A 12880-nucleotide genomic window follows, 5' to 3' on the forward strand; every position below is an offset into this window, starting at 1 on the left:
ATGATGTACATTGCACGGGGAAGCATTCTGCATATATTAAGAGTGCTAAACCAATGGTAGGTATTATTTAGGGATGGCTACAAATTGCCCAGAACAAGAACTGCTTTCTCAAACCGAAAAAGACTCGTACAAGATTGCATTCATTTTCACAGATCCTTCTGAGGCATTTTAAATGCAAAGAAACACTTTTTCAAGATAGCAAGATGACCTAGAGTTTCAGGGACATTTCTTCTGAATTCCATGATGATTTGGGGTTTTTCCAAATTCTTCTCTTTGTTTCCTCACCTCACCTACTCCATCCCCTTCAGGCAGCAAAGGAACCATTACTCCATTGCCCAATTTTACCTACACCGGATATCACTTGGGATTGGGGTTTGAAATCGTACATTTTTCTTCAATCAGTCTCAGTCACCACAAGGCATTAATTAACCCTGAAGACAAGCCAGCCAGCCTTGAATGGTGAAGGTCTGTTTTGTCCGTCAGGGAGATGACATATGACATGGTTTTCTTCCTGCTCCAAGTGTTTCTCTCAATACTCATCTCACAGCGGGGGTGGGGGTTTGCTCAGTGACTTCTTCATTCTCGAGAGGAAGACGCCTCCAAATATGCTCAAATATCAAGGCAAACATGAGGCTTCACTAGTTATCATTTTAAATGTGGGGAGCGCTTTTGGTCTTTAGCAGAAAGACTTGCCACGGAAATCACTGCAAAAATCCACCTTCCTGGTGCTTAAACCCTTTGGAGTAGAACATTTTAAAACTGAAAAATAAACTTTAAGACTACTTTCATCTTAAAAGTCAAACACCAAGCAAAATACCCTATTCTACTGTATGAATTTTCCTAATCCTAAATCCAGGTCACATCTGTGATCATGCTTACCAGGCTGGTTATCTTTGCTTATCTCATATGCTTTTAAAGAAAAATAGCTTACCGGGATAGCCATTTCCATCCATATCAATGCCTCCTGATATGGACTGACCAAACATCCGCAGGACCGGACTTATCTTCCGCCCAGAAAGTTTCTGAAACAGATAATAGAGAGATGGAGTCACCAGAAGGAGCATGGTCACAAATAAGAACCAGTGACTGTTTTAGGGCAGCTTCCCTAGGATACCTGGTCTTGAAGTTGTTCAAAGAAAAAAATCATAGTCCGAATTTTATCGGGGCAGGGGGTGGGGGGGGCTTTAGCAGGCAGTTGAAGACCACACACTCCTTTATTACTACTTGCCTTAGTCAAATGTCACCATTTAAAATTTTTTCTAAGCTCAGGGCTAATGAAAAAGCCACCTAGATGAGTGTGTTAGTGTTTTGATGTGTTGAAGTTCCAAATGGATCAAGGTTAACTTCCATTTCTAAGGGAGGTTCTCTTTTGTGTTTATACAGGTATAGCTGGCTGAAATTCTAAGAACATATTGTCCTTATATCTCTCTACCCAAACATGTACTAAACGTGGAACACTCCTAAGAGGCACACGTCATCTGTGCCCTAGGTAGACAGAGATTAGCACGACAACTCTCCATCAAGCCAACCAAAAGATCTACAGGCTCCTGAGCATCACAGACAGGATGAAACAGCTCTACCTAGTACATCTAGAACTCCATGGTCCTGAACCTTCTACAAACTGTAGGAAATCCAAAAACTTAGCTGAAGCCACCCTTCTTCCTAAAAGGCAGCCTTCAACCGACCATTCAGCACTGACAGCTCCTCTGCCACAGGGCACACGAGCACCTGTACTTACCTCTCCTCCATCATGAAGTTCAACAGATGCTAACACGACACATGCTGTGTTGGTCCAAGAATATTCATTGTACAACCAGCCTTTGTCACACATCCATGCTTGTGTGGCACAGTTCCTCACAAAGATATCAAACTTCCTGAATCAGAAAAGTGCCATGTTCTGGGATCTGACCTGTTCTTTCTTCCCTTTCTCTAATCAGTCTCCCTGGGGAGGCTGCCCTCCCAAGGCCCTCGATGTAGATGGTAAGCGAAATGCTTTGTTTTCATGCCACACAGCAACCTCCATGTCAGAACCAGGTTTACACATAGTCGTGGCTCACTTGGGACTTTCTTGCCTTATCCTTTTCCTCACTGAGTCATCCTGCAAAGAAGTCACAAGTATGGGGAGGAGGTGTTCCTACAGGGTTTACAGATGGAGACAGCAGGGACTCCCCCACCCTGCAGTGGCCAGTAACTGCAAATAGCCCTCTGCCTGCCACCTCAGTGAAACCCTCCAACAGGAAATGTGCAAGCATCAAAGCACAAATCAGAACACTGTAGGGAAACACTGAAGAAGTGTTTCTTGATAACAGCCAGAGCCCCACATCCCCGATGGCTCTAAGGAAACACAGATATGCATCTGCACGTGTCTTAAAAGTCACATCTTGAAGCAGACCATCTCAGCTCTGAGGTCCAATGACGCGAGCAGCAGCTTGCCCTGGGTTTGCATTTCTAAGGTATGCTGTGGCTGAGACAGGGAAGAGTGAAGGGGTGGTCCTTTTGGGGGTGGCGATGCAGGCTTAAGTTATCCCACAGACATCTGCAGGCCATTAGGCCATAAAGCCAGGAAGATAAGTCTGCTTGATGCTAATAACTCTGAATGAAAACCAGGAGCCTTGGGAAACCTCCACTTCACCAGGTTTACATGCGGTGTCCTGATGGCAGGAGAAAGATCACAGGGGCCGCCGTGACATGCCTGGAGGGCTCTCAAATTGAGAAAGGCACACGAGGATCTTAAAATCAACACTTTTCATGGTAAACTCAAGAAAGAGGAATGAGTTACAGAGTTCTATGGAAGAACTTTAGACCCTGATCTCACAATGCATCCAGCAGAAATAACACCAGTCTGGGCCAAAGAAAAGCGATTCCCTTGCCCAGACTTGTTTCTGACTTCCTCCTGTAGTTCACCCACACAATGCCCGCTCTGTCCAGACCTGGGCCCTGGAGAGAACCTGGCGTTAAAGGATTTTTCTTCCTTTAAAATCACAAACCTTATCACATACATATTAGGAGTCTGGAAACGTGTAATCATGGTTGTTTCTTTTTTTCTTTTTTTTTTTTTTTAAAGAGCCCCAAACCACTTCTCTTTGTTAGAGCTAATGAGCCAGGCTGCGTGCTGACAAAGGCAGGACGGTTCCAGCTGCTGCTCCCTGCTTCCTACTAAAGACAATCCGCGCTGACCACAAAATTTATACCTCAGTTCTCTGCAGGGAGTCCGCCCAGCAACACAACAAACACGAGAGGGCCGCTGGAGGAGGGGAAGCTGGGGGTCTCTCACAGGCTGCCTCTCTGTGTGATTAGCTTCCCAGGTCCGGGAACAAGCTTCCAGGAGGAAGCGTGGAGAGTGACCTTGATGGCGGCACAAGGATGGCTGCTCCCTGGATGACTTTCGGCTTGTGACAGTGGGAACAGCGTCCCTGACCCAAGGTAGAGCAGCCCCTGGGACACGGATGTGGCCCCCAAACTGTGCCCAGAGCCCTCTTCCTCCTGCCACCTCAGCTAAATCCTCTAGGAGTTTATTCCCACCAATACTCATTTCTAATGCACAGAGGATGGTCCATGTAGATAAATGCCCCTCAGAGTATATATGCCTCACAGACAAATAAGCTTCCAGAGTTCTGAGTTTTCCAACTGAGCTTCCCTGAGAGTTCCTTTTTCCCCATGTGGAGTTGAGGGCGGTGGTTGCAGCAAGAGGTTTGGGAGTCAGACTGGCAAAGGTTCATGGTCAGATTGCCATTTCCTAGCTGGTGACCATGGGCATGTTAATTAACCTCCCTGGCCTGGAGTCACCTTGTAAATAGAAGGTGGATAATCAAGGTGCCCATCTCACAGGGCTATTCTGAGGACTGAAGGCAAGAGGGCAGAGCAGGTGCTCAGGAAGCATCCCTGCTCTCGCCAGCACCTCCCCTGGCATCTGCCTCTTGCAAGAGTCACAGAGCTGAGCAGGAGGCCCGGCAGAGGGAATCTGGGCTCAAGTGGCAGCAAACCAGCCAGCCCTCAACCCTTCATTAGCTAACTCACATCTGCTGCAGGGAGAACAATTAGGAACGTACACCTTGAACTTACACATATGCATTGCCTCTTAAAATCAACTTGCAAAGCCTTTTCTTACCTAGAGACTTTAGTACATGGACAGCTTTCGATACTTTCCTATTTCATGTTATAGAACATTTTATAAGAACAGGACTCAGTTCAAAGTTTTGTTTCCTTCACGATAATCAAGATACAAGGCAAGCTTCTTTGTGACGAGAAATGTCAGCATGAATAGGAGGCGGTAAGCACGTAGTAAATGTTCAGTAAATCAGCAGGTGCTCATTGGAAATTTCTCGACATGTGCTCAGTCCCTTTCTGCTGCTGACCCACTGGGAGAAAGACCCAGGCCTGTGCCACTCTACATGCAGACATCCACAAACATCCTGACCGTGCTTCTGTCCAGAGAGTGACTTCCTTTTTTCCCAGGGGCTGGGCTTGACACCATCAGCAAGACTGAACTCCAAGCTGATATAGCAAAAAACAGAACTCACCACTTCCACGTTCCCAAGTCTGGGGCACGAGGCCAGGGCTTTGACCAGCTCCCTGTTTTAATGCCAACTGTGACAACAGCCCTGTGAAAACTTTTATGTCCCTCCTCCATGGACCACTGTCTTTCTAGATTATATTTTACAAGATATTCCTTTGGCTTAGCACAGATGGTTGACAAAGCAGTAACCAGAAAAAGCAATCTACCTCTTCTTACATAAATCATTCTAACTCTGGCTAAGAATTTGGATATTCTCTTCTGTAGGCAGAATGCCTCCCTGGATATGAGCAAACTCGGGAGTCTATAAATATGTTTTGATTTAAAAAGCAGTCTCAATGATTTGTGTCTTCCACTGGAGTGGGGGGGAAGGTGAAGGCAGGAACAACGATGTGTGTTGTATGTATCTGTGGAATGAATGTATGAACAGCAACCATGACACTCTCACACCAATTACCATGGAGTACTGAGGGACCATCCCACTGGCATCACCGTGATAGATGTACACCGCTCCTGAAAAGTCATCCTCCTTGGGTGCACCAATGGCCACATCTAGGAGGAGAAAAGCAGCTCTGAGTTAGAAAAGCCATTAACATAATGGTGGATTCTCTAATTCCTGCCACGATGTCTAGAAATTTCTTGGTTGTTGCTGTTCAAGCATTAAACTAGGCACATGATCTCTTAGCAGCAGGAAAAAAAAAAAAGTAGAAAGGAAATTATAGAAGCTGAGAAGAGGTTAGTTCCAGAAAATTTCTCTCTCATCCTCATAGGAATAAATCATTGATCTATCCAATAAAAGAAACGCAAATATCAACCACCCACCCTAATGTCTGTCTGAGAAGGGAACTCCATAGACAATGGTTATTGCATGACTGAGAAAGTCAACTCTATTCTTGAGTAAAAGAATTATATAAAATGGTATTCCCTTTACCAAAAAAATCAACGTTACTCTCACAAACTGCCAACTAGATCTTCCTCCATGCTCTCAGAGCATCGTGGAGCATCAGAGGCTCAGAAACAAGAAAGGTTTGTAGCGAGAGGAAGCTGGTTCAGACTTGGCTCCCATAGAAGCCCCTATGGACCAGCCACAAGGTTCGCTGCACCACAAACACATAGTAAAGAGCACTGAGCTGATGAGAAGGGATTTCATGGAAGCAAAACTCCAGTGGGCTCAGGGCTCAGCCCTGTGTCTACACAGAAAATGTGGTTTCTAACAGGCGTCCTCTCCCCAGTGTACATGGATGGGGCTTGCCATGGGCAGGTAGACCCCGGAGTGCCCACGACAGGGGCAAGTTAGAGGGCAGGTATGAGCTCACTGACCTGGGAACCCGTCATCATCAAGGTCGCCCAGGCTGGCGATGCTCTCCCCAAAGTGTGCATTGTAGGCGCCATCCCCACTCAGGGCCAGCTGCTCCTCCAGGGCTCCCTGGGAAACAGGATGGAGGGAAAACGGGAAACAAAACAAACAGAATAACCAAAAAAAGAATGAAAAAACAGAGCTGGGAATGCCGCCCTGCCCTGCAGCACACCCATGGACAGGAAACACCTGGGCAGAATCCCAGGCACCCAAACATCCCTCCCCCACCCGCTGGTGGCCAAATGAGCTCCTTCCACCTGGGTGCCATGAAGGTCTCCGATCACCTGAGATGCATTTTAGAGGGAAGGAGACCCACTGTTGGCCACTGATTACTAAATCTCTCCCTTGTCCTAACACTCTATACACCAACCTATTAATCAACCTACCTGCTTGTCCCCAGTCTCCTCTCCCCTCGATATCCCCAAAGTTGTTTTAGAGGGAGTACATATTTCCATTTCTGCTCTCCTCTGCCTTCTGGTACAAATTTATAAAGCTGTTTTGTAGGGTGCATGTATTAGTAATCTTGGCAGAGGGACTCATGGTTCAGAAAACCCAACACCCAATAGTTCTTGGTTAAGGGGTGGGAGCAGTGATAACAGGACACACGACTGTGCCCATTTTCACGTGTGGTTTGGATTTCCTAAGCAAACACCAACCAACAGAGGGAGGGGTCAATGGTGATGGTGTCACTAAAAGCCACGCCCACTTTACCCCCAAATCATTGACACATGACTATCAGAGTGTTAAAACACCATCCGAGGGACTTCCCTGGTGGTCCAGTGGTTAAGAATCTGCCTTCCAATGCAGGGGACGTGGGTTCGATCCCTAGTCGGGGAAATAAGATCCCACATGTCACGGGGCAACTAAGCCCGGGCGCCTCAACTAGAGAGCCCGCCTGCTGCAAACTACAGAGCCCACGCACTCTGGAGACCACGCGCCACAACTAGAGAAGTCTGAGCGCAGAGAAGATCCCGTGCGCCACGACAAAGATCCCGTGCACTGCAATTAGGACCCAATGCAGCCATGAATGAATGAATGAATAAATAAATTAAAGATTTTTAAAAACACACACACACGATGTTTTGAGGCACAAGACTGTCTAACCCTGCCCCCGGGTAGAGGCACTCAGACCCACTGTACATCCACAAGCCATCCCAAAGCTTTCGTTACAACTAAATTTTTTTCCCACTGTATTCAAACAACTTGCAAACAGTAAAGATATGATGAGTTCTTAAGTCACCGAAACCTCTGCCCCACAACACAAACATGTGTTGATTTCTTCCCATCAGTGTGCCTTGTATGTACCAGGCACTGTATATCCACATCCTCATTTAAATCACACAGTGACTCTATAAGACAGACCTTATGACTCTGCCTACTTTACAGATGAGGAAACTGAGCTGCTGATTTCAAGCTATTTGTCCACATCACACAGGCTAGTAAGTGGCAACACCAAGATTCAAAGGCAAGTCATCATTTATTCCCGCTCCTCCACACTGCTCTGCAATCATTAATCACATAGATGAAGTTCAACAGAAATAAGAATACCCTTGTACTTAGGGTAACCACACGGCATTAAGAAACATTGACTGGGGGTGGGATGTGTGGGTGCCAGCTGCCGCAGAAGGTCTGGGGGATTATCCTGCTCCAAGATTCCATGCCCTGGGGCTGTTGGGCTGGTCACCTTATTGCCTGACAAGTTAACACCCATGCAAACGCAGAAGTCTCCAGCATATATGGTGGCCAGCAGCTACTGAATGCCGGCTGTTCTCACCTCCATAACGACCACCTCACTTCTCCCCTCACCTTCCTTGTCCCCCTTCCTGGAAGGTCAGTGCAGATGCAGGTGCCATGAGTTGTTGCAACAGGTACCAGGAAGCATCTTTCCTCCCAGGTTTTAGATCCACCTTCCCAAAGAGTTTGCAAACATCCAAGAAAGCTCAAGGCTCTAACTTCCCCTGGCTCCTCTTTAAATAACTGCCCTTTCTGGCATCTACCCACCTAGTTATAGCTAAACACCACCACCCGCTCCCGATTAGGATAACTAACACCTTGGTCACCGCTTAAGAGTACACTTTTACTGACTTTTTTGATTATGAAAGAATTACATTCTCACTGTTTGGATAAAGATAAAGCTAAATATCTACCCAAGCACCACCACCGAGAGAGATCTATTAACATTCTCTATGTATTTTGTACATTTTTAAAGGTTGTTTGTACCTGCAGTCTTTATCCTGCTTTTTCACTGATTATCTCATAAGCATTTTCTCATGTTAGCTAAAGGCTGGTGGTCACAGGATTTATTCATTTAACCATTTCCCTCTTGTTGAATATTCTTTCTTCTAGATCCTGAAAAGATTCTACTTTCTCATTGGTCTCCTGCACCCACGGGTGCACTGCTGCCCCTCAGCCCCTGCCCCCACCCACCCTCCACTGTGCTGCAGAGACATCTTTCTGACTCGGCCACAACCTTTTCATGGTTCTGCAGAATACGGGACATCGTGACTATAGCCCTTGGCCACTGGGTTGGCCCCCATCCACCCCTCCCAGTCCCAACACGCTGAACTATGGTCCCACTGCCTCACACCTCAATCCACTTGCCCAGCTCCCAGCCCACTCCCGCCTGCCTACCTGACTCCCATTTTTCTTCAAGATTCCTCCCAGCCATCATGTCCTCTGAGAAGGCTTCTCTGCCTCCGTGGGCAGGTGTGTATATAGTCCCAAGGAGACAAAATAAGAGAGGTGAAGCATGCCACCTCCGAAGCCAGTTTGCCTACGTTCAAATCCCAGCCTCACTGCTTCTTATCTGTGTGATTTGGGGCAAGTGACTTAACCTCTCTGAGCCTCAGTTTTTTCACCTGAAAAATGGGGACCCCCGATACCACATGCACATGTCATTGAAATCATTCACAGGAAGCAGGAGAAACGGTTCCTGGTACATAGGAATCACTCAACTTTAGTCATTAAGATTTTTCTGGACCCCTGTATGTTTGCAGTCATAACACTGAGTATAACTTTCCACTGATGGAACACGGAGCTTTTTGAAGGTAAGAAGCGTGTCTTTCTACCTCCTCTGGGTGATGGGGCCCAGTCACTACTCCCCCAGGCCAACATCCCTCTCCCACACCCTGTCCACATGTTGCCCAGCTCTGTACTCACGTTTCCTCTGTTGATGTAGACAGTGACCTGCCCTTCGTCCCTGATCTCAGAAAACATGGGGGCCCCCACGAGCAGGTCAGAGAGGCCGTCCACGTTCAGGTCAACTGCGCATAAGGAGGAGCCGAAGTAAGAGCCCATCTGCAACCAAGTCAAGTTGCAACAAAGTGTTCAGTGTCCGTCCTCACACACAAGGCCCCTGCCTTCCTCCAGATGCCCAGGCTGACAAACATCTGCTCCCAAGCCCCTCGGAGGCTGTGCCAGCCATGCCACCCTGGAAACCAGAATGCCTGGGCCACGGTAAGATCCCAACTCCCCTGGCCTCCTGGCAGCCATGTGGGCCCCCCGGTCAAAGTGAGACCCACGTTCACTGGCTTGGAGCCCCACCAAGGGGGAAACAAATGGACTGATCCCTGGAGAACAAGGTACCGCTTTTACAAATGCAAGCTGAGGCTGCAGACATAGGTTACAGCCATAATAAAAGTGCCTCGTGTATCAGACATTTGACAAGGCCAAGCAAGTTAGGAATATGGAATTTCACAACACAAGGCAGGCATGAAAATAAATGTTACATGGGAAACAGATTACCCTCGCCCAGTCCTGGGCATAGCTGAAGACTGGTTAGGAGGGCGTGAGCTGAAGTAACAGAAAAAGGTACAACTCAGAAGACCATTTGGAGGATGACGGAAAACAGCCAGGTTATATTGGCTTAATCATAGCTTAATTCAGTACCTGTTATTTTATTTTTTACTTTTTTTTTTTTTTTTTTTTTTTGCGGTACGCAGCCCTCTCACTGTTGTGGGCTCTGCCGTTGCGGAGCACAGGCTCCAGATGCTCAGGCTCAGCGGCCATGGCTCACGGGCCTAGCCGCTCTGCGGCATGTGGGATCTTCCCAGACCGGGGCACGAACCCGCGTCCCCAGCCTCGGCAGGCGGACTCTCAATCACTGTGCCACCAGGGAAGCCCCTATGTTTTACTATTTTTTTAATTGAAGTATAGTTGATTTACAATGTATTATTTCAGGTATACAGCAAAGTGATTCAGTTACACATGTATATGTATACATATATATGGAAAAGAATCTGAAAAAATTCTTTTCCATATATAAATATATATACATACTTTTTTAGATTCTTTCCCATTATATGTTATTACTATATTCAATATATATTCGATTACTATATTCAATTATATTCAATCAGGATACTGAATATAGCTCCCTGTGCTACACAGCAGGCCCTTGTTGTTTATCTATTTCATATATAGTAATGTGTTTCTGTTAATCTCAAACTCCAAATTTATCCCTCCCCTCACCACCTTTCCCCTTTGGTATCCTAAATTTGGTTTCTATGTCTGTCAGTCTATTTCTGTTTTGTAAATAAGTTCATTTGTATCATTTTTTTAGATTCCACATATAAGAGGTATAATGTGCTTTGTCTTTCTCTGTCTGATTCAGTACCTGTTATTTTAAATTGGGGGTCTCAAACACAATCCAATGGGATCCAGGCAGGTGATATAACAAGTATAAGGAAAAAGCAAACAACAGTGCAGGCATGCTTACAGGTGGCAAGTGACACTCAGCTTCTGTGTCTAAGAAACGATAGAGAATGGTGGAGACTGCAGCAAACTAGAGTCCACAGACCCAGCTAAAGGAGCAATCCCCATCCAGGGGCAGTCAACTCCTGATTGACCCAGAAAAGGCCAACCATCTCATTTTTCAAGAGAAACCAAAGCTCTAAAATTTTATTTGAATTGCCTATTTTTAAAATGCTGACAACTAATTCATATTAAAAAATAATAAACAAACATACCATGCAGGCCAAATTAAAATTTTTGTAGGCTGTATCCTTTCCAAAGGCTGCCAGTGAGGCAACCTCTGTTTTTAATTAAAATTTTTAATTTAATTTTAAAATAAATGTTTTCAAATAAAAGGGCTCTGGTTTTACAGACATGAACAAGCATTTTCTTTCGCTGTTTGTTGGTAGCTAACCCAGGGGAGTTTGAGAGAGGTGGAGGGTACTTTGGTCTATTTCCTGCAGCTCAGCCTGGGAAAGGACTCAAGTCCCTCCCAGTCACGTGCTGAGGTCACTTCCACCCAACCCCCATCCCCACCTGCCCCCTTCCCAAGGGAGAAGGGCATGGGGAAGTTTCAGAATCACGGGGGGCGGGGCAGAAACCAGTTGACAGTCACCAATTCAGTGGCCTTGCTAATGTCCCTATCTTGACTTTAGTAAAAGAAACCGCTAAGACCCAGGCAAGGCCCTGAAGACCAAAGCTGCTGGCTGTTCTCTCTGGCTGAGTCCCAGGGGAACTATTTGTTTCATTCCAATGGTCTATTTAACTTGGCATCTTCATCGGTGTTCAATCAGCAATCCCCGTACGTGAAGTTTCCTATCTAAGTTTTGACATATAACACTTCACATACTCAATTATTGCAATGAAACTTCGATAGGGCAACGACATGCTTTGGGGTAAGTGTTCCTTGATCACAGCTCTCCTATCACCCTGGAAATATGAGGACACATGTCATAGCAATGGAATTGCACGTGTATAGGTGATTTCTTACGTGCATTGGTGATTTCTTATGTGCACTATACGAAGGATGTCAACCAGTAAAGACCAGAACCATTTGGGGTTTTGTCTCTCTTACGGCCAGGAGACAGAACTCTCTGACCAGATTCTGGCCACATGGAAGCAGAAGTGTATCAGGGATTTCCTGAATCAGAACCCTCCTCTATGTGTGGCTCCGGACACAGGGGTAAAGCAAAGGCATCCTTTGAAAGCCTGGGCTCATGTCCTTTCCCACTGAAATAATGGAGAAGTCAGTGGGACAAGAATTTCTCATTTCTTCTGGCACGAGCAGAATAAGATGTCTAAAGGGAGTAATCAGAAAGACGATGACGAGGGTAAAGCTGGAAGATGGTGAAACAAGATGGCAGAGTGAAGGACATATGTTATAATGGTTCAAGGTGAGAGCGAGAAGAGCCCCAAGGAAAATGAATGGCAGCTCTGGAGCTGGGAGGTGAGACAGCTGGCCCATGGTCTCCTCCTCAGGGAGCCCTGTCGTGTCATAATAAGGACACTCAAGCTGACCTGCAGGTTGGTCTGTGCTGGAACCCACGTCATCATGTCCTCGGGAAATTTGGAAAAGCAGGTTCTCAAACCTTTCCCTCTCACATCACCCACTCTCAAATCTGCTCCCCCAAATCTGCCCATGACCCAGACACAGATGGGTAGCCATGAAAGCTATCATCCAAACAGGGAGGGTTCTGGGAAAGAGAAAGGGCCCAATTATAGACTGTTGTTTACACCAGGATGACCAGCATCAGCTGGGCCTGTCCTGGGCACAGGCAGCGGGCAGTGGAGGTGGGGACACAGGAAGCAGGGGGGAGGCACGGTGACAGCTGAACATGAATATATTCTAAAAATAGGGTGATAGGGACTTCCCTGGTGGTCCAGTGCTTAAGACTCCGTACTCCCACTGCAGGGGGCATGGGTTTGATCCCTGCTTGGGGAACTAAGATCCCACATGCCACAAAGTGCAGCAAAAAAAAGAAATAAATTTTAAAAATAAAAAAATAGGGTGATAAGTGTGTTTAAGCCCCACAATTCATTTTAAAGACTCCCTTAAAAAAAATAGTAGTTACATAAGATGATAGATGTGTTAGCGAACCTCAGTGTGGTCATCATTTCACAATATATACGTGTACCAAGTCGTCACACTGTACACCTTAAATGTGTTATATATCAATTATATCTCAATAAAGCTGGGGGGGGAATAATTTCATGCTGTCAAGCCGAGGTACATTGGAAGGGGAGCAGAGGGAGGGAGGGTTTTCCACAGGAGAACTCAC

The 12880-nt window shown here is 46.3% G+C and overlaps 1 protein-coding gene across 1 annotated transcript in view; it reads right to left on the reverse strand.

The window, feature by feature from the left end:
* ITGA9 (integrin subunit alpha 9) overlaps window positions 1–12880 on the reverse strand; it is a 296584-nt gene that overhangs the window by 227436 nt on the left and 56268 nt on the right. The window contains exons 9-12 of the mRNA XM_081247512.1: window positions 9030–9167; window positions 5834–5939; window positions 4971–5065; window positions 932–1022 (exon numbers count right to left, since the gene is read on the reverse strand). Coding sequence (XP_081103638.1) covers window positions 932–1022; window positions 4971–5065; window positions 5834–5939; window positions 9030–9167 — 430 coding nt within the window. The remainder of the gene's footprint in view (window positions 1–931; window positions 1023–4970; window positions 5066–5833; window positions 5940–9029; window positions 9168–12880) is intronic.

This window comes from Mesoplodon bidens (assembly GCF_964165515.1).
Source record: "Mesoplodon bidens genome assembly, chromosome: 10".
In the NCBI taxonomy this organism is placed as follows: Eukaryota; Metazoa; Chordata; class Mammalia; order Artiodactyla; family Ziphiidae; genus Mesoplodon; species Mesoplodon bidens.